Source organism: Anabrus simplex, chromosome 7, assembly GCF_040414725.1.
Source record: "Anabrus simplex isolate iqAnaSimp1 chromosome 7, ASM4041472v1, whole genome shotgun sequence".
NCBI lineage: Eukaryota > Metazoa > Arthropoda > Insecta > Orthoptera > Tettigoniidae > Anabrus > Anabrus simplex.
Genome location: NC_090271.1, coordinates 293,125,023 through 293,151,812, shown reverse-complemented (window position 1 = coordinate 293,151,812; position 26,790 = coordinate 293,125,023). Strand labels below are relative to the sequence as shown.

The 26,790-nt window shown below is 38.9% G+C and overlaps 1 protein-coding gene across 1 annotated transcript in view; it reads left to right on the top strand.

The window, feature by feature from the left end:
- The window catches only part of LOC136877585 (mitotic checkpoint serine/threonine-protein kinase BUB1), a 402,777-nt gene that overhangs the window by 233,413 nt on the left and 142,574 nt on the right, over positions 1 to 26,790 (top strand). The window contains exon 11 of the mRNA XM_067151742.2: positions 3,715 to 3,893. Coding sequence (XP_067007843.2) covers positions 3,715 to 3,893 — 179 coding nt within the window. The remainder of the gene's footprint in view (positions 1 to 3,714; positions 3,894 to 26,790) is intronic.

Genomic DNA, 26,790 nt, shown 5'->3' with positions numbered 1-26,790 from the left:
TGGACTGAGCCTGGATCAAACCTGCCAAGTTGGTCTTAGAAGCCCAGAGCTTTACCATCAGAGCTACTCAGCCCAGTTAAAAAGATTGAAATAGGTCATATTAACTAATCAGAATGTCACTAACTTATTATAAAATTATTTTATAATTAGAACTAATTATCTCATTCACTCGTTTCAGTAAGGACAAATTCTTCAACTGCAAAATGCTTGGAGCAGACATTGATATTATGAGTCACACTTTTATTTCTTAGGTACTGTCTATGAAGTTCATGCAATCACTTTTTTACGGAAGGGCTCCTCCTTAGTAAATTGGTATGAATACGATTGACCTTGATTTTGGAACATTGGAATAGTTCAAATAGTCAGGCAAAACAGTTTTCTTTCGTGCTGTTGCGATATATTCAAAATTTAAGTTCATCAATTAACTAGGCAACTTCCATTAAAACGTAGAGGAACAAATGACTATCGACAATCATATAGCGTGTACCACTTGTGAGACATCCATAGGTAGTGTTTCAGTACATCCCTGTTGAAGATTAACAGTTCTCTGATAGTATCTTTACCCACGTTTTTTCCTATGTCATAGTGTCGCTAAACTTTTCTCTTAATACAGTTGAACCTGCTTTATACGTAACTCTATTCTGCGTAATTCGTATTAGTACATAATTTCATTTAGGTCCTGACAAATGTAATTTAAAAGCATGTTAATTAAACCTTATTTATACGTAATCCGTTCATACGTAATTCGCTGTTATACGTATTGTCAGTGAAATATAACTGAGTTTTGCATAATTATGAGCACATGCTTTATTAAAAGAACCTACTGTATTTACGAAGTTTTCTCTTTGTTGGCGTAGGCGGAACTAAAGCAGTCGAGTTTCGGTGCTGAAACAGAGCACAGAGTTTCACCGAGTGACATTGTTGACTCTTAGTTACTGGCGGCATAATAAAAGCCAACCGAGCAAGTCCCCTTCACTCTCCTTCTAGCTCCTCCTCTACCTTCGTCGTTTTTTGACCTTCAAATGCCGCCAAAGATTAAGATACATTACAAGCAAAGTGGGCAGTTTTGGTGCAGAAGTAAAATGTAAAGTGTAAAAAGTAAAATGCCATTATCTAATATTTACTGTTGAACAGTAGTTTTGTCATTTAGTTGCTTTTGATTAGCCATGGTGAACAGAAAAAGGAAGAAAAGTTATACCCTAGATGAAAAAGTAAATTTATAAGAGAAGTGGACGCTAATCCACACAAAACAAAAACTGAAATTGCTTCAGACTTAGGGATTGCTTATACCATGTTATGTACAGTCATCAGTAAAAGAAACTTCATTTTGGACAAGTTCTTAAAACTGGGTTCAAAATCAGCAAAGCACAGCAGTCGGCAAGAAGGAAGGTACGTAGATTTGGAGAAAGCACTTTTCACATGGTTCCAGCAAAACTGGGCTGTAGCTGTACCAGTTAGTGGCAAAGGCGATAGATTCAGCTAAAATGACGATTATCACTGCTGATTTCAAGGCTTCATCAGGATGATTGGAAGGATGTAAAGATCGTCGTGAAATTACTGGGAGAACATTTCGCGGTGACTCAAAAGCTGTGGACGACGTCACGGTGCAACGCTGGAAAGAAGAGGTTCTGCCGGGTATCACAAGTGATTATCGGCCTCCATACATCTACAATTATGATGACCGGCCTATTCTACAACCTCCTTCCTAATAAAACATTAGCTGAAAAAAGTGGCTCATGCCTTGGAGGGAAGAAAAGTAAAATTTGTGTAACAGTACTACTCGCCACCAATGCTGATGGATCTGACAAACTTCCTCCCTAATCGTGATAGGAAAATCTAAGAATCCGAGGTGTTTTAAAGGTACGAATACAAAACCTACGGAATATGAATCCAACAGAAATTCTTGGATGACTATGGTTCTAATGGAACAGTGATTGAAAAAACTGGACACTAAAATGAAAAAGAAACAAGAGGAGATCCTTCTTCTTATGGATCAATGTGCAGCACATCCACCTCAAATCTTTCTGGAGAATTTTCGAGTGGAATTTTTCCCTCCTAACTGTACCAGTGTTCTACAACTGCTTGATTTGGGCATCATTGTAAATTTCAAAGGACATTATAGAAAAATGCTGGTTCCACATTTAATAACACCGAGTGATGCAGGAAATGAACGCTTGCTACAAGCCATGGACTTTATTCCTGGAAGCAGGTGTCATCCTCCAGAATCAGCAACTGTTTCCCCAAAGCTGGTGTCTTACTAGAAGAGGCTGCCTCTAATGATGATTATGGGGACGAAGTTTTGTCTGGCAATGAGCTAACTCTGCCAGAGTGTGTAGAATTAGATACTTTTGTGCATTTCAATGATAATCTGGCTGTATGTGGAGAACTACCGGATGAAGAGATTATTACTGATGTATGCCAACAACACGATGGTGATGGACCAGCTACAAGCGATAGTGACAGTGATGGAGATGGAGATAACGACTTGGATCTTGGAATACCTGAACTGAGTGAAGTGTTAAGTGCAGTCGTAGTGAAAAATGCTTTGAATTCATTACAAACTTTGCAAAAAATGTACTACTGTATATGATTTCTTTAAGGCTGGACGAAGTTCAATTTCATATTTTCTGTCTTAACGTATTTATTATTTGCAAGAATTTACACATGTGGGTCTATTCCGTTGGTTTTTCAGTAAATATGCGATGTATTGTGTAAGTCTGATTTCTAGGTAATTCTGAGTTACAAGTAGTTTTTTCTCTTCCCCTTGATATACATATAAGTCAGGTTCAACTGTATTCCTCTTTTTTCTTTAATTACAACAGATCTAAGTTCTACTCTATCTTTGTTGTGGTAACATGATTGTCGTAAGATTCTTTTTTCATGGAGTTTGCTAAGTTTTACTGTGGTATTCCATTCCTATTATGCAGTTTTTTTTTTTTTTTTTTTTTTTTTTTTTTTTTTTTTTTTTTTTTTGCTTTGGAAAGAAATTGTAAGATCTTACACTGCTAATAGCATCAGGTCTGAAATGTGTAAAGGGATGGTAATCTGTTGGATGACTTCTAACTTGGAATAAGAATTCATTCGATTTGTACCTGAAATCTTTGCTCCTTCTGTTTACAAATTGTGAGCCAAGGAGGAGGGGTATGTTTAAGGTGTATGCAACTTTGACTCGTAATGATTATTTGTTGCTGAACTTGTTTGTGCTATACATCATACTGGAGTCTTTATCTGGCATATCGCCTTAAAACTGTGCCGAATCCAATGTCAGTGCCAACCCCAATAAATCGTGAAAAAGGCCATGAAGAAAAAACAAAGATACTGGACTCTTCATCGAAGGGTTCTTTCCTGATCAGTCCCAGTTTTTAGAGGTTTATTTCTTCTCCTCCCCCCCCCCCCCCTTTTTTTTCTGTTAATTTTCTGCTGCTCTATTGGTCTAACAACCAGTATAAACCTTTTCATCTGCTTACATTTATCTTCCTTTCTCCTTACACTAATGTCACACAAAATCTGAGAATGACACCACCTGCCCACACTTGCCTGTCATTAATGTTTATCCTTTATATATATCTTCCCTTCACAGCATGCTGGGATTTTTGTGTTTATTCCTTGCCATTTCAGAATTTCTGCAAGCTATGCAGCTAGACAGAGAGAATGTATAATAGGGAGGTTGTTTGCTTGTTTTTATTTATGCAATTGCCTTGATGCGTTTTATAGCAGGAAGATGATGATCTTGGAGTTGGCCCTTTGTGCCCTGAAATGTCGGATGAGACTTGCACAACTCAGGCATTCTCACGAACTTTGCTCTCTTCACTCTCATCAACACCTTTCTCTAAGAATTCTGGTGAAGTCATCTCACATCAGGTGGAAAAGTTTGGTGTTGAAAATTTAGATGGGTAAGTTGTCATTTAAAATGTTCAATTAAATATTTAAAATATAGACAATATTTTGAATTTTAAAGATTTTATAGACTGAAACAATGGAAAACAACAAAGGAGAAAAATAATTTTCAATAGTATGGGGCAAGATTAGTAAACCTGTTACATAATTAAAAAACCACTCTTGAGACTTAAGATCCAAAGTAAAACACCAGGGACATACCTCAGGGTTTGCAATTTCAGAATCAATGCTGGCACTAGGGCAGTCTGAAACTGTATGTCACCTTAAGGCGGGTAACAGGGAAAATCTCTTTTCAATAGGGAAGACATTAAGGGAGGTATCATAAAGCGCCATGCCAGTGGGGGGAGAGAGAGAGATAGAGTTTGAGGAATGTTCCACCATTCAACACATTGTAAAATATATTCAATTTATTGGGCGAAGACCAGTTTCGACTCCCTTGGAGTCATTACATGTAATAAATATCATTTTTGGTCCATATTGATGATATTTGATTGAAATAATAACAGTAAGTTATTTATTAGACCACCTAATCAATACGAAATCTAGTCTTGGATGATTTACATAAATTTGTTAACTAATAGTGGTACATGTTTCGCCTTTCCTGAAGGCATCATCAGCCATAGTCTTAACCTTAAATTAAAACTAAGCATCTAAATAACATGTAATAATGAAATGAAATTTAAAATCTTCAAGAGATTTGAAGTAAAATAACATTAAAAATAACAATGATGGTTTAAAAAATACAATGTGATGAGAGATAATAGTGGAAGTATTAACAAAATTAACATTAGAAGGCTGCTAAAATAAGTGCAATGGATAAAACAACAGATTGTTATACATCAAGTAGTAAGATTGCATAAAAATAAAGTTGATGGTCTGGCGGTTATTATTAGACGATGGCGAAAAATCGTATGTAATCAAAGTAAAGAAGAGAAAATAAAAGTCAAAGGTTAGTCGAGAGATCCGAAGTTAATCATGATCTTGAAGATAAAAGACGAAAGTCAGAGGCATATGGTGAAGTTGTAGAATAGAAGTTGAACAGTTTCAAATAGGATCTCTATGGACCATCTCAAAATTTGAAGTAATGCTCAAATGTTGCAAATTGTGAGTTTGTGGATATTCTAGTTGAAAAGGCATATAATAGTGGAATCTGTAAAAGGAAGCAAGAAACGTAGAGTTAATTGTGTGAAAAGATATTTGAAAACATTGAAGTAGAATCGTGTGCACTTACCATTTGATGGTGACAAAGATAGTTTGTAACGTTATGAGTTAGAAGTATTTGCAACAGTAGACTTCTTGCTACGTGTGTTATAACTGAAGGTTTGTGTTGGAGGGGGATCTGTTTGCTTTGACGTAACTATTGGAGTGGAGCTGCTATTGATGGGAGGGAAGGAAGAGAGTGTATTACTGCGCGTGTTGTATCGGTGTAAGGCCATTGGAGGGAGCGATGTTACGGTGGGTGTGGCTATGGGTTTATTGGTTGTATTTGAATTAGAGGTACTAGCGGCGGGGGGGAAGGGAGGGGGGTATATTAGCTGTAGGGGAGGTGGGAACACTAATTGATGTGAGGTTGAAGATTTTTAAGAATATGTTGGTGAGGGGAGTTGATTCTCGTAATAAAATAAGGATCTGTTCATACAAGGGGCTTTTTTTATCAATAGTGTCATTTAGGTTCTTATCTTTATTAACATGTTGGTCGAGGAAAATAAATAAGTTTTCATATTCTGTCATGAGTTTACTTTTATTGACACTTTAGGATATGGAGGTCTTGTTCTATTGTGGTGAATTTATGCCCTGTGTCCCTCATGTGGTTGGCCATTGCGGAGAATTTGTTGTGTCTTTGGGCATTGTAATGCCCGGCGTATCTGGTGGAGAAGCTGCGGCCAGTTTGGCCAACATAAGAAAAATTACATGTAGTAAAATTTACTCCAAAAATACCACCCCAAGAAAATCCAACAACAGAAATTTGATATAAGGATCCCTCTTACTGATCTAAAAGAAACATGAGAAAATCAACCTGCAAAATCATGGGGAAGAATTCCACATCAAAATCATACAGAAGGCACGAGAAATGGTACCCTCAAAAAAAGAATACAAAACCCCCCTAGTGGAACATAGCATGCAACCAAGCCCTAGAAATAAGAAAATCTGCGTTTCAGAATTACAACAGTAGAAAATCTGAAGAATCTCAACAAGAATTTTATGAGACCAGAAAACATGTATCCAAAACCATCGGGCAAGAAAAAAGAAAGCACCTGAAAGAACAGCTGGACTCAATTGAAAACTTTAGAAACCACAACACAAGGGATTTCTACAGAATGTTCACAGATAAAATCTGTGGATACATTCCACAGAACTTACATTTCAGGAAACAAGACAGAGAATTGTCACTTACTAATAAAGAAAAATGCCAAGAATTTGCACGATACTTCTCAGAACTTCTTAACTGCCCCGAACCCACTGAAGGATTTCTTGAAGCATTTGGTTTCACTCACCCGGAATCACCTCCACCAAACCAGGAAGAAATTCAGAGGCACATTAAACAACTATAGAACAGAACCTCAGGAAAAGATGGGATTGTTGCAGAATTCCTTAATAATCTTGGTCAAAATTCACTCAAAAAACTTACAGAAATCATACAGAAAATCTGGAAAAACTAAAAACTCCCCGAAGACTGGAAATGTGCCTTGATTCACTCACTTCACAAAAAAGGAGACAAAACTGATGTCAACAACTATAGGGGATTCTCCCTCCATGAAGTCGGCTACAAAATTTTCTCTGCATGCCTCTTGAAAAGAATACAAGAACAACTCCATAAGATTGGTAAATATCAACCTGGGTTCCGCTCTCAGATCGTGCACTGAACAGATCTTTAACCTCAAAAACGCTTTAAAATTCAGGGCCCTCAGAAACCTCCCAATCTTCTGTATCTTCGTGGATTTCAAGAAGGCTTATGATCCAACTGATTGTCAATATCTCTGTTCAGCATCCTGAAAGAACAAAGACTAGACTCTAAAACTCTAAACTTGACCAAACAGACCCTCACTGACACGAAGTCAAGAGTGAAATTCATGGGAGAAATCTTAGACAAATTCCTGACAAAAACTGGTGTCCGGCAAGAGGATGGATTGTCACCTCTCCTTTTCAACCTCATCCTAGATAAGGTGATGAGGGAATGGGAAAAAGAACTGAAAGCCCAAAATAGCTGAAACCCAGTAAACATTGGGACAAAAAATCAAGCTTGAAATTCCATGCTTAGCCTTTGCAGATGACCTGGCCCTTTTGTCCAGCGATGAAGTCACAGCGATAAAGCAAGTTGAAATTTTTCAAAAATGTGACAGAAGAGTCGGACCTCATATCTCTTTCTAGAAAACTGGATTTTTCTGTTCAAAACTGGACATTCATAGTCTCGGTACAAAATCGGACAAATCAACAGAGTCCCTTACTTCAAATACCTCGGCGAAATCCTTGAACCAACCGGACAAGAAAAATAGGCCAAAACAACAGTGTCCAAAAACTGAGGAGCATATGGGAGAACAAGAGAAATCTACAACAAAAAATGTATGTCTCTTCACATTAAGATTAAACATTACAATACTGTAATCAAATTGTATGCATGGGAAACTCTAATGCTTCATAAAAAGGGCAAGCTCGAAAATATCCCAAAAGAAGAGTGAAAAATAACATAGAAAATTTTAGGACCAAGGCACATGGAAGAAGGGTACAGCCTCCAATCCCAGAAATCCACAGAAAAATTATCTAATATTGCAGCAGATCTCAGAAAAGGAGGCTAAAATTTTATGGACATGTTAAGAGGCTCCCAGTAACTAGACTAACCCACCAAATTCTTGAAAGAGTTGATAAACTGAAGAATTTCCCTTGGACACAACAAACAAAAGCGGACATGAAGAACACACAAATTCGACCTGAAGAAATTTTTAATCGAAATATATATAGAAAGAAAATTGACAAGTGGGAAGTTACTCCTGAGAATGAAGTATCAAAAAGAGCAGGTACCAAGTGGACAGAAGGAAGAGGATCTCTAGTGAACAGATGAAAGCATCCTGGATCCTCCGCAAACGAAATCGTAAATAAAGCTTCATGTGTTCCAAAAGGGACCATTCACGCATAATAATATTATACGCGGCCCTTCCGATCCCAGCCAACATTATGAAACAATAATGAAGAAATGGACCGCTAGATTGAGAAGATATTGAGAATGCTGCTATTTCTAAAGCCTTAAATTTCATTGGTGTTTTTTCTCCTTGTCCGAGGCTTTTCGCCTGCAGGTTATATCAGCCTTGGTTTCTCAAAAATGTTTGCTCACATTCTCCTCCTGACCAATTTGATGTGATGTGTTTCTACTAGGATGATTTTGACAGCAATTTCAAACTGTTTTGTCATTTTTACTAAACCAATAATTTGTAAACTATGAAGTCCACAACCTCACCTTGTGCTACTATTAATTCATTTCCATCTGCATCATTTGTTTTCTCATTCCCTTGTTTCTTAGGTTAACGCAGTTTTTAGTTTCAATTATTATTTTTAATTAACACCTGTTTCACTGAATTTTGTCGCAATAAGTTGTTTTTTGCTCTGCATATTGATGTAAATATTGTATATTTGTGCTAATTTTGTTTCCGTCTAGGCTCTGTTTGTTTTTTCATTTGCTCTTTCATTATGTTTTTTAGCATTTTTTCAACTTATATTATGTAAATTTTTTCACTGAAACATGTTTGAATTTGTTTGCTCCGTCTAATGACGGAATATATGATGTATTGAATAGGAGGATATTCTCATTTTTTGCCTTTGTAAAGTGAAAACCGTCAATACGGAATGATTCTAATATCTTGTAGTAGTAGTAGTAATAATAATAATAATAATAATAATAATAATAATACAATAATAATAATAACATACACTGCTGTTTGTAGAAAGTGGAACACCAAGACTGATAGCTGTGATCACAATGCAGTTTTTTCCACATATTAGGGACATGACAAGACACAAATGATTATAATTACAGAACTGTACATGCAAGCTGACCGTCGAAATTCAGTACGGCGTAGCGTCACCACGCGCTGCAATCAGAGCCGCTAGATGACATGGCATGGAATCAGAGCGCCTAAATATGCTGATGGGGAATACTCTGCCATGCGGTTTGTAGGCGCGTCCATAAATCATCAACAGAGGCTGCAGGAGGACCTGAACGAACAAGGTGCCGACCGACCATATCCCAGACATGTTCAATGGGTAACATATCCGGCGAGCGTGCAGGCCAGGGAAGCACTGGTATCCGTCGTCCTTCAAAGAAGGCTTGCACTTTCCTCGCCACATGCAGCCTGGCATTGTCCTGCTGTAATATGGCGTCTGGAACGGCCTGTAGGAGGCGCACTGCCTCTGGCTGTAAAACCTCCCTGATGTAGTGGTAGATGTTCAGATTGCCCTCAAGGCGTAGGAAGCAAAATCGCATGTTATAGGCAATTACGCCCCAAAACATCACACTTGGCGCTCAGCAATACAAGCTGCCCGATGGCGTTCACCACAGCGGCGTATAACATGTATGCAGCCATCATTGTAGGACAGGTTGAAGTGGGACTCATTCGAAAACGCTACATTTTGCCACGCCAGTGTCGGTGTTCACATGCCCATTGCAGTCTACGGCGTTGGTGGTTGCTGTTTAATGGAAGCCAGCACAATGCCACCAGTCCGGCCCTCAGAAGATGGCGTCAAACCGTCGATGCAGACATCCCCACACCCATTGCGGTGCTCCAACGTCGAGCCAACACTATGGACGAAGATGTTCTGTCCCTTACAGCCAAGCTTACAGGATGGCGCTCATCTCGCGCTGTGGTCACATTGTGTCGTCCAGTACCCTGTCGGCGCTGTGTACGGCCCTCTTCTCTCCACTGGTTCTACATACGCCTCACTGTTAAAGCAGCATACACTGTACGAGCCACAATATCACGGAACGACAGGCCCGTCTCCCAGAGTCCTATCATTCTGCCCCGTTCGAATGCACTCGCATGCTGATATTCCCTCCTGTGATGTCAGCGAGGCATAGTGGCACTTACGTACACGTTTCCACTTCGTATGACGGCTCCGCACTGACTAAGCATTGCGTAACACTGCCCTGGCCAGTCATACACACAGAAGGGCACTGCTGGACCTACGTGCACGCCATCTCTGCAATTTAAAACACTTATTATGGTTCCACTGTTCTATATGTCCTCTAATGTTGGCGTGTTTTAGACCATTGCTTCCGAGTGTTTCACTTTCTACAAACAGCAGTGTACATTAACACGTTCAGTACCTGCTTCTGAGCGGGACACTTGCATGCCTGGACCAGCCATTTTCATGCCCGGCCCTCTTGATGTGTATCACTTAATACAATTTAAAATTACTCCTAAACTACAATTGTTAGAAAAATGATACTTTGTGCTTACCTCTAGCAAATATTTAGGGTGTGATATCTGGTGTCACAGGTTTCAATATACGTCTAATTTTATACAGCCTATCTGTATTTTCGGCATAATGATTACTGTCACCGAAGTGAAGAAATGAAAGAATATGAAGGAAGCGTATTCGGAACATTGTTTTAGAAAATATCGGAGTATGAAAAACAGGGTCTTCGGTCGACTATCTTTTTATATCAGGATTTTGGACTAACCCGGTTCCACGATTGCATGATCGAATTCTTTGTGAAAGGCCGGGGCGCCGCACTTATCACTTGTCTCGCGTATAGATTTGTCTGCTCATACACATACTGATAAAATTCGTCATTCATGAAAGTACTCACGTAACTCAAAATATCCTGCTTATTTTCTATTTGAACATTTATACATGAATTCTCTGTAAATGGTGGAACAGGTGGACAATAACTAGGATGATATGTACCAGGCACTTTTCTCTATAGGCCTATCGGGTTCGGGAATCGGAATTTCCTCGTCACTCTCACTTTTACTGTCTGAGTCTATTTCAGGAATAAGCTCATCACCTGAATCATTGTGAACAAAATCTAATAATTAATCTTCCGTAAGAAACTGATTTATAAGCCATTATACTACACTCGGTAAGAACGACACGCACTGCATTGGAATCTCAAGTACCGACTTGACGCGCGAGGAAGTGCTGAGATATTCCCGCTAAAAAAGCTTAGATAAACATGAGCCCACTCAACGCGAAGGTTATCTCAAAAAGATCAACCAACTTCCTGCTACAGCCAGCAATGCTGACTAAGGTGTAAGAATGCATAGATGACGAATATAAACAGCAATGCTTGACGCGGAACATTAAACGTCTTACGCCGTCCGCGGCCCGCAGCATAGGAGCAAGCTTAAACGTCTTACACCGTCCACGGACCGCAATGAGTTAAGAATGAAACACACTATAAGAAAATTGAAAAACTCGGATATTATGCGAAGAAAAGAGGATAATTTTTTACGGTCATCTTCTCATAATGAACTCTAAATAGATTAAACGAACAAATCTTTGACCTCTTCTATAACCGCAAAACAAAAGCGAACCGGTTTAAAAAAACTGAAAAAGACCTGGTAGAATTAAAAATTACAGAAAATTCACCATTCGGTCGAACAGCTAAACTAATAACTAAAGAAGGAAATATAAGGTTCCAAGACAAATCTACATTAAAAGCCAAATCTATTTTCAGAAGATTTGAGGAAACGAAGATCAGACAGAATGAAGAAATACTGGGCACTAAGAAAAGAACACACACAGAAAGGATTGATTCAACATTCCCCAAAGATTGTGAAACAAAATAATAATAATAGTAGTACTTTTGCTATAAGGCGAGAAAGCAGGGTTAGACTACATGATCGTTTGTCCCTAGCTCCTTAATGCCAAGATTTTGTTGCGCTCTTGTAAAATAAGTGTGACCTAACGATATGACATAGGCCTATATAACAATATAATGGTTCTCAGGTTCCGAAACAAAGTTAATTTCATAAAAAGAAACGCCATAAAGGGTCTACATATGCTGAGTTAAATGCAGCAACGTATGTATACCAAGATAACTTAAATGACACTTGTAATAATAGAATCTATAAAACAACTATGTGCTCATTTTGTGAATATAATGTCCTCTACAGCTCTTCAATTCCACTGAGTCCTCCGTCATAACTTCTGTCGGCTCCCAGCTGGATCACAAACGACTCTAAGAGGTTCCTTATCTCTCGTGAAGCCTTTCTCCACCTTCTTTGTGTGTTCCCATTTACACTTCCAGTCTTCGGCGGATATTGACGCGAATTTCCGCGTAGCGAGTTTAACATTCCATGTCACAATAGCAAGGTTTTCCTCATAGTAAATTAAAACTTTTTGGACTCCTTAACAAATAACATCTTATTGATATATAAGACAACACCAAACTTCAACTACGGTAGAGACTAGTTTCCTCTGCCATCCTAAAAGATAAGCCCTTTAGAATGATGAAAAAAAATTCATACATTAGGGGTTTTTAATACCAAATGTAGGACATACATTCTGTCATTTTACCTGAACAGCATCAAGAACATAAGAACTCTTAACTTCAAATTAGAAGACAGTAGTCCTATGTAAAATAGTGCATATAAAAGTATTGAAAGGTGAAAACACTCTCTCAATCATAATGATGGGAGAGACATGGGTTCGACGATATTAGCCCTAACTGAAAAGTGCGTTCAATGTATACCATACCTGCCCCGGATTTACCCGGAAATTTTCCGGTTTTTAACTCATCTTCCGAATTTCCGATTTATTTGTAGTTCTTCCTATTTTTTACCAATGTAACCTCAGTACAGTCAATACTCTTCCCTTAGGATAAATGATTGTGTGCTTGTGTAATTAACGCAACCTCATTTTCAAGTGTATTTATTTGGCAAGTGTATCGTCCGATGTTTCAGAGTATCGTGTGTGTTTTAAAGCTGGGAATTCGGGACGGCAATCATCCTACAAGCAAGAGGGGCTAGCGCACACTAGCGATTCCGTTAATCAGGACGAAAGATTGAGTTTCTTGTATGCGCGCTGTTAATATGGTTTCTGTGCGTAGTTTCATTGGAGTTGTAGGCCACATGATTTTTTCTTTAGGTTCTGTGCTTTTCCCTCCTGTCAAAGTCGTATGATATGAGACACATTGATCTGTTTTGTTTGCAGTAGTTTTGCATGTTTTGGTGCATTTGTGTTCATTCTTGGTTCATAATTTGAATGAGCTGAATGTATTTCAGAGAGTTGTGTTGGTGACAGTTTCTGGTATTTTCTCTTCACATTATGGCCCCAAAACATAACAAACGTTGTTTCGAAGTGTTGAGAGATACCTATAAAATCGAATTTTCATTTGTTAGTCTAATAATGGAAACTATTATGAATTTTGTTCCGTGTTTGTTACATTTTCTTGTAACCATTTTTTCTGTTTTCTTGGTTTGAGATTTTAAATTTAATAGTCAATTCGCCTTGTAACTGTAGGCCCTTTTTCCTCAAGACTGTAGTGCATTATACGCGATAAAATCCGAGAATGGAAAAAATCTCCCTATTTTTTATTTCTAATAGTTGGCAGGTATGGTATAGCTAGAGTTTGTGGTTTATAACATTTAAAAATCAGATTTAGCATTCTGTAGCATCTATACTTCTCAAATTTAGCATTATATAGCAAACTGGTTAAAAAAGCATAAATTGTGAAATTGTACACACAGTAGTTGGGAGTTAAATCATACTCTTTAATCACACATTGCTTGTCCTGCAGTTTTGAATGCACTATAGAAAATAAGACAAATATCAGTGTAAGACTGCAAGAAGTATTAACACACAAATATGCATATTTACAAATGTACAAACAATTTCAAGGTGAAAAATACTATACTGAACATATTAATTTGACACCGGACAACAGACCTACAAGGAAGAGGAATTTCAATGATGCCAATTGGTGTCCATCATTCGAGACCACCTATCAGTTAGTCATGTTGTACTTGCTAAAAAGAATTCTCTACATGGACACTGTTCGTAGGAGATCAAATACACTGCAGTGCTGCCGAGGGAAAGGAAGGAAACGTTAACATAAGTGCTACCAACATTTGAAGAGTGTCAGTTTTATTATTTTTTTTTATGTTTTTCAGCATCTGTTGGTGACATGCCTCGCAGCCCTCCATAAACTGATCAACTGTGATACTTCTAAAAGATGGCAACTTACGCTTCAAGAACACACAAGTGATTTGGGTTCCAGACCACTGTTTCGCGCTGCAACTGCAGGATTACATAAATTGCACACTTTGTTGAAAAAAATTGTTTGTATCACTGACACTCATGTGCTTTGGGAGCTTAGTTATGCATTTAAGCATACACTACTTAAATTACATCTTAATTTCCTCTTTCATTGTATTGTTTCTGCAACTCTCCAGCAGGGTACTTGTTTCCAGTGGAAACAATCTGTCACCACACACCTTCAATTCTCCACAAATATTGGAAAGATCATCTCGCATCATGTGAGCATACGGGTAGGGTGGTCCCTTCAGTACTGTGAGTGCTGCATTCATTTTCACAGATATCCGTGAAACAGACTTAATGTTGAATGTTAGTGTTGAACTGTAGAAGTATTGTAAAGAATGGAATAGAATTAAGTAATTTAATAGATATATATTTACCAGATATTGTAATAGGAGTTGAATCATGGCTGATAAATGATATAATGGATGCAGAAATTTACTCACGGCACTGGAGTGTGTATCGTAGAGATAGGATAGGAATGGTGGAAGAGGAAGTGTTCATTCTGGTGAAAGAAGAATTTGTAAGCTACGAAAAAGTTAGATGAAACACATGAAATTCTAGGTGTAAGGCTCATTTCTGAAGATAACAGGCAACTTGATATATTTGGAGTGTACGGATCGGGAAAGGGTAGCACTGACGCGGATTCGGAATTATTTGATAGGGTAGTCGGCTATGTAATACTTCATTACTTCACCAGACGCAACGCAGTATCAAATGTCCCTCCAGGGTCACAGTAGAATCGGAACTTAGCTATAGCAAGAAATTTGAAACGAGGCTCCCTTCACATTAATAGATCAGCAATCGGCTCCAAAAGTTTCCACATTAGACTCAGTCAAAAGCACTATACGCAAGCACACAACATACAACAACTTACCTGGAAGGAAAGGAAGAAAAACTTTCAACAATTCGAACAATGCTATGAAGTCAAATATTTTTTAAGGAATTTTAATTGCATACAGACTTTTTATGTAACAAAGTGAAAAAAAATTTTTTGAACAACTATTCTAATGAATAGACATAGTTTCAAGTCAATCAACCATGTAATCATCTGCTCTCATACCAGTAACACACTAACCCCACGCTGTTTTTAATATCATCTATCTTAATTCGTATTTAGTTTTTAAGTGAATCAATGTATTTGTAAATCTATGTATTTTAAAATTTTAACCATTCACCTAAGCCACTACAACAGCTGAGGATGTTCCTAAACAAGGAACGAAACATGTACTGTTAACATATAAATAAAAAATTTGCCAAAAGGCAAAATAAAGTATCAAAACGGTGGAAGATTCTCAATAGTGTAAAATTTAGTGATGAAATTTTGATACGGAAAATGAAGCTGATTACTTGCAAAACATATTCAAATGTAAATGCATTGATTATAGAAGGACCATGCACAAAATAATTTTGGAAGTTTCCGCACCGAAAGTCCAATACAGTTCCACTTTCAGTTAACATACATTTCTTCGGTCTAATCCAGACCCCAGATCAAGATTTAAGATTATCAGCAATACTTACAGACTCACCGAACATATTATAAGAAAATAAAGTAAACCCAGACATTTTGGCTCTCGCCAATTGACGAGGGATTTATCCAGTGTCGAACACCATGACTCCAGCTTCTTCTTTACTAGATTTCAGTATATTTTCCACCAGCAGCGATGAGATCAAATCTTTTTAAGCCAACAAGCTTCAACAACCACCACAATAATCAAAACAAAAACCACTCGGTGTCATACATATCCACGGAGATCACGAGAACAAGTTGAGTACTGTGAATGCCGCTAGATGGCAGTTCAATGCAGATAGCGAGTTTCCCACAGGGTTAGGGCTCGCGTGAACCATGCAGACTACTGGGAGTTTACGGACGAATCCCAAGCAAGGTGATGTTCCCATACAATCAACGGAGAATGACGTTGTTTGAAAATTGACAAGATTAGACAAGTCAATCACCAGGTACTCAGATACCTTTGAAGTCTCCAAATATCGTCAGATTGTGTAGGTGGGGATGAGTCTGGGTTTGGGTTCGGGTGGGGTTTAAGTGGAAACCTTTCCATTGGTTCTGGGCAGTTGAGTAGTGACTCGAAGTATCTCGCGAGTTCCTTGGTGTTTTCGTCATCTGTGAGTGCCAATTTTCCGTTTTGTTTTCTGAAGCAGAGGTTCTTGGGCATGTACCCATTTAATCTGTTGCGGAAGATGCTGTAAAAATCTCTGGTGTTGTAGTTGCGGAAGTCCTGTTCGGCCGACTTCAGTTGGTCCTCCAGGTATTTCCTCTTGGTTTGTCTGATGAGTTTAGAGGTCTGTCTGCGGACTTCGCGGAATTTTTCTTCGTTTTCAGGTGTACGGTTGCTGATGAACTTCTGGTATGCGTTTTTTCTATTCAATATGGCTTGGTCACATTCGGTGTTCCAAAACGGGTGTCTGCTCTTTTTCTGTAGTGGGATTTGCTCTGATGCACTCTTCATGATTTTCTCATGGAATTCGTTCCAAGTTTTGGCTGGGATTTTTTCCCACATTTCCCTGAGATTTGATGTTTTTATTTGTGCTGTGTCCAATTTTTTGTTTGCCTTGGATTTCTGGTAGAAGCGTTTTGGGGTAAATTTCACATTGATTCTTGTTAGGTGATGGTCCGAGTCAGTGTTGGCTCCTCTGCATACTTGAACGTTGTGTACTTCTTTTTGTGCTGGGAAGGAGATGGCGACATGATCGATCTGGTTTTTGCCGCAGCAGGTGTTGGGCGATTCCCATGTGAAGAGCTTATTGGGGTTTTACCGTAGAGATGTTGACATGATTTTCAGGTCGTGTTCTTGACAGAGCTCGATGAGGCATTTGCCATTTTTGTTGGTCTTTTCGTGTGCTGAGAATCTTCCTGCAGTTTTTCTGTAGCACTTTTCTTTACCAATTTTACCGTTGAAATCGCCGAGGAGAATGATGGTGTCTTTTTCAGGTATTTTGACGAGTGTGGTTTCAAGTTTGTTCCAGAAGTTTTCTGTTTGTTTCTGATCTTTGCAGTCGTTGGTGGGTACGTGGGCATTTACAAAGGTGTAGTGGCGATTTGCACAGTGAAGTCGTAAGGTCATTAGTCTGTTGTTTATGGGTATGATCTCTTCTACGGAGTTCACGATCTTTTTGTGTACGTAAAAGGCCATGCCTAACATTGGTGTGGCTTTTCCTACTGTTCGTGTAGTTTTGCTCTTGAAAATGCGGTAGTTACCATATTCTGACGTCTCCGACTCAGTGAGTCTGGTCTCTTGTACGGCGAGTAGCTGGATTTTTTGCTGATATAATTCTGATGTTAATCTGAGAAGTTTTCCTACTTGTAGGAGTGTGTTTATGTTTAGCGTGCCGATGTAGAAGGGTGTTTTAGTGGGAAGTTTGCCAGAGAGCTCCGACTCTCTCTTTCGTGTCAGCCCGGCTCCTCCAGAATCCGAGTGGCCGGTTGCCGCCTTTGTTTTCAGTTGGCGGGTGGATTGGATACCACCTGGAGTAGTGTTGTTCTTACTTGCACGAATCATGGTGTGCTTGTTCTAAAGCGATTGGGTTGATCCCGAGGGAACGGAGTACAATCAGGTGGGTGAGTTCCTGAAGGTTTTCCGAGGCAGCCGCTCCGACTCGGAGTACAGACGCTGACCAGTTGCTGCACCAAATAGGTGAACAGACGCTACTGGATTTATTATTATCCTATGCCGTTGGCCATCTAGTGGCTCTTCCGCCTTTAGGGGCAGTTTCCCACCCCAAGGGCAAGAGAGTGCCCTGAACCTCTACCTGCTTATTATTATTATTATTATTATTATTATTATTATTATTATTATTAGTTGGCAGTACCAAACAGCCCTAGTTATCACAGGAATACAGGTAGATAAGCACATAAACGAACTTGAAACTCTGAAATTATAGTAGAAAAAGGAAAGTGATTTACTTATAAAGTAGTGCTCTAGGGATTTGTGGCTTCTGGACTTCTTGAGGAGGAGGTTTCCACAGACAAGAAACACCTAGAAACTTTGTCTGTATTATACTTCCCTACATTACTAAGTGAAGGTTTCATAATTTTGGCCACCACAATTTTTTTTTTTTTTTTTTTTTTTTTTTTTGCTAGGGGCTTTACGTCGCACCGACACAGATAGGTCTTATGGCGACTATGGGATAGGAAAGGCCTAGGAGTTGGAAGGAAGCGGCCGTGGCCTTAATTAAGGTACAGCCCCAGCATTTGCCTGGTGTGAAAATGGGAAACCACGGAAAACCATCTTCAGGGCTGCCGATAGTGGGATTCGAACCTACTATCTCCCGGATGCAAGCTCACAGCCGCGCGCCTCTACGCGCACGGCCAACTCGCCTGGTACCACCACAATTTGTATGTTCCTGGTGATTCTTTATACTAACACACTTTAAATGACTCGAAGAGTTCTTGCAGTACAGTAGAGCAACCCCAACAAATTAATATAGCCCCATAATTAGACCAGTAAAAAGTGACTGGGGATATCGCAAGCCTCCTCTATCCGAGTGACTGATAAAGTTCATCAATAGGAATGCATTAACTGAGGTGTAAACATTATTCAAGCATGTACTGCATTCATTTTCTTCTTGGATTACACGCACCAAATAACCACACACACTAGTGCCTGCGAAGCTGTTACCAAAGTGGCACTAACTGATTCAGGGGGCTCACGGACATCTTCCAATAAATCATATACCTCTGACATACTTCCCAACTATTCTTGTTTTTCTGTAAAATGTACAGATTTTGAGTGTGTGTTATGGTTGTATGGATGAATAACGTTATAGTACGTTTTTTTTAATATCCGTGCTTGGTTTCACTTTCTACGGTCAAATCATATTTGTTTGACTTTCAATAGTAGCTGGTAATACGAGGCAAATACAGCTCACCTCTGCGCATGAACTCCGCCCATGCTCCTCCCTCCCAAAGCTCCCCATCCCCTCCTGCCGCCATTGCCACCCACACATGCGCATTACCGACTGAGCCTCCTTCATAGTCAACCAACATTCGCCAACAAATAGCCTCTCAGCGACACATCAGGTATGTAACATAACATTTACTCTTCATTACTTACCATGATCTTTTCCTACACACCAATTAATACTAATAACATCTCGATTACAGATAACTTCCACTTCATACAACACAACTTCCAACAACACGCTAGAATCCAGCGCACACCGGCACGAACATGGCGTGCCATTACGGCTCCTCTTCGCAGACAAAATGAGAAGATGCCTCATCCCAGCTACAACGCTCTGACTCTGTAGTTATACATTCTAATCTCTCCACTGCAGTTCATAACATAAGCAGCTCCTTTCTGTTTCACCAGACCAGCAACAAAAACAGTAACTTCGTCCCGAGGTCCTTCATACTTTCATTTACGTAATATCATTTTAAGTCTCACTGCAATCTCACATCGATATTTTCACATAACACTCCAAGCTACAAGGAGTTAACTAAAGTAAAAGCTAAAGATTCAACCTGCAACATATTCCCAATAATACAATTAACTACAAATAACTGCCATCATTGTTGCCATTCAAATGCACCGTTTAATTAGTGACACCCTATGAGTCTCCGTCCACGCTGACCAAGTTCAACGTACCGAACCCGGGACTTCAACCAGATAACTTTCAGTTAGATGCCTATAGAACTTCAGTTGGCTATGGAATATTTTCCCTGCCCCCTGTGATTATAAAATAAGATTAAACCACGCTGCATATTTCTGATATGTCAATGCTGCAATCGTCTTCCAACGATTAAAACAATGGGACGCACTTGGTGCTAGGCATTGTTATATCCCTGCTCACCAAGCGACTCTCTTGTAAATATGTACATAAACTGTAAATTCTCAACTGTTCAATTGATAATGTAAATTTACTGTATAGTTACCAACCGTTGACAGTAATTTTTGTTACAAACATTTACACCGAGCACTATACCCTTTCTCTCCTGACTGTTATAATGTAAATAATTTGTAAAAACGTTGTAATTTCCTATGAGTGTGTCAATTATTCTTCGGAGCACCACTGCTAGCTCTGCTAAAATTACCCAGTAATACGCATTGGTGCCGACTACTTAGTCTATAAACTTATATTGTCAACTATCACCATTGTACAAGTGTTTCTCGTACTTAATTTTCCCATTCTAATGTATATTAATGTGTGCATGTTAAATACTAATCAGGTACCTGATTTTTGCCTTGAGGAGGTGATTTGACTGATGATGTCCTCAATGAAGGGCGAAACATATCTCAAGTGGGATTAATAATAAATTCCTAAATGTAAAAATTTATATGTATTGAATAGGTGACAAAATAAACCATTTAACATCCTACATTCAGTATCTTCAATACGGATTACAATAATTTTTATCACTTGCAACCACTTGGTGCTGCCGCCTACTGTGGGTATTTGTAAACACAGTATTTCATTTAGTGCCATGCTAAAATGTTGTAATGAGCAGGTGGTCGTCAACACAAAGTGAATGAACAAGTGTGCTTGAAAGTGTATTAAGCTGCTTGATTCGTTGTTTGCACTGCTCTTTGGCCATTGAAAGATATTCCACACATTGAGAGATTTAAGGTGCTGTTGGAATTCTTTGCCCTAAATAAATAACATATTTCTTATTTTTAAGAAAAATGCATCTGTTTTAAAAAGATGGTATGTTTGTTTTGCATAAAACCGAGATTTTTTCATCTGTTTTGCATAAATTCTATAATTTTGCATTTTGAACCAATTTCGCATTTTGTTGCTAATTCCAAATTGCTAGAGACTACTCAGAGGGGTCATATAAGGTGAAAGCACATACTAACAAAGTTTCAACATATTTAGCATTTATCTCAAATGCTAAAAACCACAAACTCTACATATGGAACATATGGATCCCCACAGAATTAAAAATTTCTCAGAACCCCAGCATGTGTGGTTATGGAAATTCTGAAGTACAGCTGTGGTGACTAGACGAGAATTATTGGCACTAAAAACAGTTAAAATAGGCAGGCATATAGGCACTAATGTGTAAAATAAGCAACAAAATAGGCATGAAAAAATTACTTATAATTTAATAACACGCTCAATTACTATAAAAGGAATTCACAAGCAACATTTCAATGTTTTCCGGTACCAATTTTGTTCTGTCATGCATATTGTTTTTTGTACTGAGAGAAAGATCTCTGAGCAACACATGAAGTGATTGGACAAAACTTCAATGAAGTTGCTTCATCTGGTTTTATTTCACTGACAGCGGCTGCCTTCCCAGAGGTTCGGTCAGAACTTCCCCTGACTTCTTCCACAATCCCAAATGACTCCACCAGGGGCATGCCACTCTTCTCCAACTTGGTGATTGCTCCTGGAAGCTTGTTGAAATTTCTCGATGCTCTGGTTTATCCAGGAGCATATTGGCTTCCAACATTGCAGTGCTTAGGTCTGAAGAAAATGGTTGTTGGTCGTTGCCCAAAGTGGACTGGTAGAAAGGTTGCGTTGATACAGATTTCTGTACCCTTATCAGATGCATCGCAGTATTTGTAAGTTGATCAATCTATGTGGTATTTTTCTCACATTTGATCTGAAAAGTAATCAAATTGACATAAATTACATTGTCCCTATATCTTAAATTTCTGCAGTTGGGCTAATCGGCAGTAATGCTTAGTATGTATCATGCATTTGTTTCATAAAATAAGACTATTAGAGATGATGTTTCTAGAAGTACAAAACTTTAAAGTAGGAACAAGGGAATTAGTAATTTACATGGAAATATATCCTCAAGGATATTCAGTTGTAATTTGGCAGTATTATGTAGAGTTCACTGAGTGAAGAATATAATAAAGACTGAAATGATATCAGAGTAGCTAGAGGAGAGATCCGTCCTTTATGTTTGCCAAGAACCCAACAAGCTGGCCCTATAAATCTCAGATTTGTGAAGAAAAAAAATTTCGCCGCCTTTGGTCAGCTGTCATGCAGATTATTTTCTGTTGCCTGCAATGGATCCTGCATAATGTATGCCCACAAGGTCGCTACCCTCGTTGAAAATTAAAAACCACGTAATTTGAAATTGTAATGACGTGCCCGTAACCTTATTTTTGTCACAGTTTTTTTTTTTTTTGCTAGGGGCTTTACGTCGCACCGACACAGATAGGTCTTATGGCGACGATGGGATAGGAAAGGCCTAGGAGTTGGAAGGAAGCGGCCGTGGCCTTAATTAAGGTACAGCCCCAGCATTTGCCTGGTGTGAAAATGGGAAACCACGGAAAACCATTTTCAGGGCTGCCGATAGTGGGATTCGAACCTGCTATCTCCCGGATGCAAGTTCACAGCCGCGCGCCTCTACGCGCACGGCCAACTCGCCCGGTTGTCACGGTTTAGCGATACTCTAGAGGGGATGCTAGAGGCTTGTTAACCTGGGAGCTTACGTCCCTCAAACTCTCTTTGCTTCCCCCCCAAGCACAACGGTCACTAACCGGACCTCACCAATCCATACCAACGGTTTTTTTCGCTGGCCTGGTCTTGTAAAGTGTCTAGGCAAAGTTATTAACATGCTGTGGCATCGTCCTAGCTGGGCTACATTGGATCTGCAACCTGTGTTTCGCGAAAGCTTAGTGGAAGTGTAATAGAATTCAGGATTTTTTAAAGGGAGTTTTAAAAATTGAGGTGTGTAGTATCAAAACTGGCCAAGTCACAAAATTTACAAAAATGAAGTAGAAGTATAGCACTATCAGGTGAAACAAGAATATGCTTTGAATCGTCCATGTCTTCACGTTACAGAGCATTGAATTCTTGGTCATGCAACAGAATGGGCCAAGTCATCCAGGCAGTGAATTCATAACCGGCCATGTCATGTTGCAGCGTTATTGTCTGGAATCTTGTGTTGTTATATTATGCAACAATGTGATATCAGTAGGCAATATCGTTCCTTGTGTATTGTACAGTGTATTCATTGAAGTCATAATATTTCGTATTTTATTTGTTTACAACACTGATTTACGTATTCACAGGCTTCCAATGTCATTTGCGCAAAGGCAATCCTATTTCCAGTGTGTCGTATTTTGTCATTATGGTGCAGTATACCGTGTATATTTTTCCGAGTAGTGAACTGAAAAATTTATTTTCATACCTCGTCGTACATTATGGAAACATCAATAGATGAAACTCCCCAGATCAAGTGCAAGAAAGAAAACGAGATACATCACAGTAGACATCACAACAATGAAAGCGAGAGTGGTAAGAATAATATTTCATTTTATTTTACTACAGATTATCAAAGTTTCTTGCACAAAATCCTGTTAGTGTAAATGCTGAGGTATTTTACAATAATCTTGGGAAGTACCGAAGTCTGTGTAAAAGAGAAAAACCATTGGCTCAAATGACACCTCACACACAGTGATCAAAGGCATTACTTTTACTGTCTCTAAAACAGAAGACAAAAAATCTCAACATGGCAAGATCATCCATCACTGCAGTTTTATAAAACTACAGTATAATATTAGCAAATGAAACAGCTTTCACTGGTCATGAGAGTTCAAACACCGTCTCTGAAGTCTGCATCAGTAGCCCACGTGAAATACCTGACATTGTGTTATAAATAAGAGCAAATTGAAGACTAAAAACAACAATATTACTTGGTATTTGTGACCAGTACCTATCTTAATAATGATTCTATTAATATAGTGACTATTATTGCTGATCATTTTCTTTTACTGTGTTCAAGATCTAAGTGAACTACAAACTTTTAGTCAGAAAAATCCTATTTTGTATTCTCCTCAGCTTTCTGATGTTCTTCTTCATATAAGTTACTATTACCCCATGTATGCTGAAATGCTTTCTTTAAATTGCAAAAAACAAAAGTAATTAAAATGTCAATTTATTTTCATTAAATTGTCCTTTTGCACAAGGGTTTGTAGTTTAAATTGAATACAGTTTCAGAAAAGACAGAAAATTATATAAAATTGCAACAAAAACAGCCAAGTTGTAATTTATATTAACAATAAAAATCGGTTCATTATGAGTCAGATTTCTCAAAACAGCAGAACTTAAATATTAAACCATTAAGGATATAACTATGAAAAAAAATATGTTGTGGCTATCATTGCTTTGTCTCTACGGGTTTTTCATCCACACTGTAAAATAGGCCTTCAGTGGCTTAGCCGGTTTTGATTCTAGACCACTGGCGGCTCGTGGCTGTAAAGTATGGCGAAGAGCTATAACCCGTTCGGTTTCGAGCGACATATTTAGGAACTTCTTTATTTCTTTATTTGCTTACCCTCCAGGGTTGGTTTTTCCCTCGGACTCGGTGAGGGATCCCACCTCTACCACCCCGAGGGAAGTGTCCTGGAGCGTGAGACATTCGGTTGGGGATAGAACTGGGGAGAATGACCAGTACCTCGCCTAGGCGGCCTCACCTATGCTGAACAGGGATGGGAATTGACAGGCAAGGACGAGGGAAGGAAGCGGCCGTGCCCTTAAGTTAGGTACCATCCCGACATTTGTCTGGAGGAGAACTGGGAAACCACGGAAAACCACTTCCAGGATGGCTGAGGTGGAAATCTAGCCCACTTCTACTCAGTTGACCTCCCAAGGATGAGTGGACCCCGTTTCAGCCCTCGTACCACTTTTCAAATTTCGTGGCAGAGTCGGGAATCGAACCCGGGCCTCCAGGGTGGCAGCTCATCGCACTAACCACTACACCACAGAGGTGGACAAGATTTAGGAATTACGTGGTTTTTTTGGTTGTTTTGTACTCATACCTCGTACTTGTGACTGGCGGAGGGTCCAGCACGTGACCACGATTTATTGAATTTAATGTTTCGTCATGACCACGCAAAGCTAGTTCTTGCTTGCTTAAATAGAGCACTGCGTCAATTACCAACTGAAGGAAAAGCCTATTTAAATGTAAATTTTTATTGAACTGTACAGTTACAATATACAGTCTGGTATTTTACTTCAAGACATCAGAGATCGTATTTTGGTTTGTTTCCAATGTCTTCAAATCTAGCTGCCATGTTATATGTTCTGCAGAGTCTGAGTGCTTATGTGAAGAACGTGTTATGTTCAAAAGGGCTGAAAATCCTTCTTTATTCCAAACGTTATTTTTATTGATAAAAGGCAAACAGGCCCAACAAAACAACTTCTGTAGAGCTGGAGAGGAGCACAACCATGGAAATTCCTTAAACCACAATCGTTTGAAATTAAGATTGTAAGATTTACCGGAATGTTTCACTTCTTTTGTAGCACAAATCTGCAGTGGTTCAGTAGGGCGATCAAAACTTAGAACTTCATTCTGATCTTCGTTTCTCCAACGTGAAAATGGTGTTTATAATAAAATACACACTATGTCATAAATAGAATACATGTTTAAATAAAATAGCACAACACTGCGAATGAAGCACGATGCGTAAGTACTCATACTTCACACAGGATGACGCACGGAAGACGAAACATTCCGATCCTACGACAACTTCACTTGCACATTCTGCTATGTGGAAAGTACGCGGGTGACGTCACGGTTGTCATGGCAACCGCCAATGCTAAGCGCTAGGAGGGAGCACTTGGGAGGTAAAGGCAGCTGCGGAATCTCTCGTCTTCAGTCAGTCTCACGTGCCGTACTGTGGCCGACAGCTGGCACTTTCGTGAGTTTCCCTGGTTCTCATCAAGTGATGTGAGCTCTTGATGCTCCAAACGCCGTACAATAAAACATTTTCTTTCCGTAAAACCAACAAATGTCATAAGAAAAATAAATTGAAGTAATTCATTATTGTAAAAATAAGTGGTGAAGTGGCACTTCACCTACTTCACCTGAATTGCCTCAATTGCATTTCAGTTGTACATCTAATTTTCACATGAAATGAATCGCAGTTCAAAATGCCAATTTAATTTCATCCATTCTGTGACAAGAGACCACCGGCGTTCTAACTCCTCACTAAGTAATTTAATGATTATTTACATTTTAGGAATATAAACTATTGAAAGTTCACAACTAATACAGCATTGCAACAAAACAACTTGCCACAATACGTAAATTAATAGGCCTATATATGCTAGATTGAAATGAGATTATAGTTCTCAATCACAAAAATGATAAAAGGAACAAACGAACTTACCTCCTTACAGCAAGCTTGACAGACTTCACTTCTATGCATAGTGAAATTGGAATCCCCTGTGATCCACTGCTTCAGCCAGTAGGACTTCGACGATTTTTCTTTGGGCATTGCCGCAAACACACCTTCCACTTCACAATAAATCACAACACGCTCTGAACATAAAGCGTACGCGTTCAACAGTTTGCATCGTAAGTGGGTACAGGGCATATGGGTGGTGCAACATAATTCAACGGTGACTGGTCCTCGCATATGTCTTACGAGGTTGGAGGGATTGAAGGCTTTGAGGTCGAATTGTTCCTTGTTTCTCCTGATGGATATTTCCCTAGAACTATTTCTGGTAACTTCTGAGAATTCACATTTATGTTCGTGGGGTAAACAGATATTGAGAAAAGAGAATATAATTCTGTTGAGCACACTAGCTAAAATATAATGCACTGGAAGAAAATCAGAGTTTTAAAAATACGGTCAAGAGGCATCAAATAGGCAATTATATTCCAAATAGGCACAAACCCCTGAAATAAGCATTTTAGGCACAATAAAACCAACA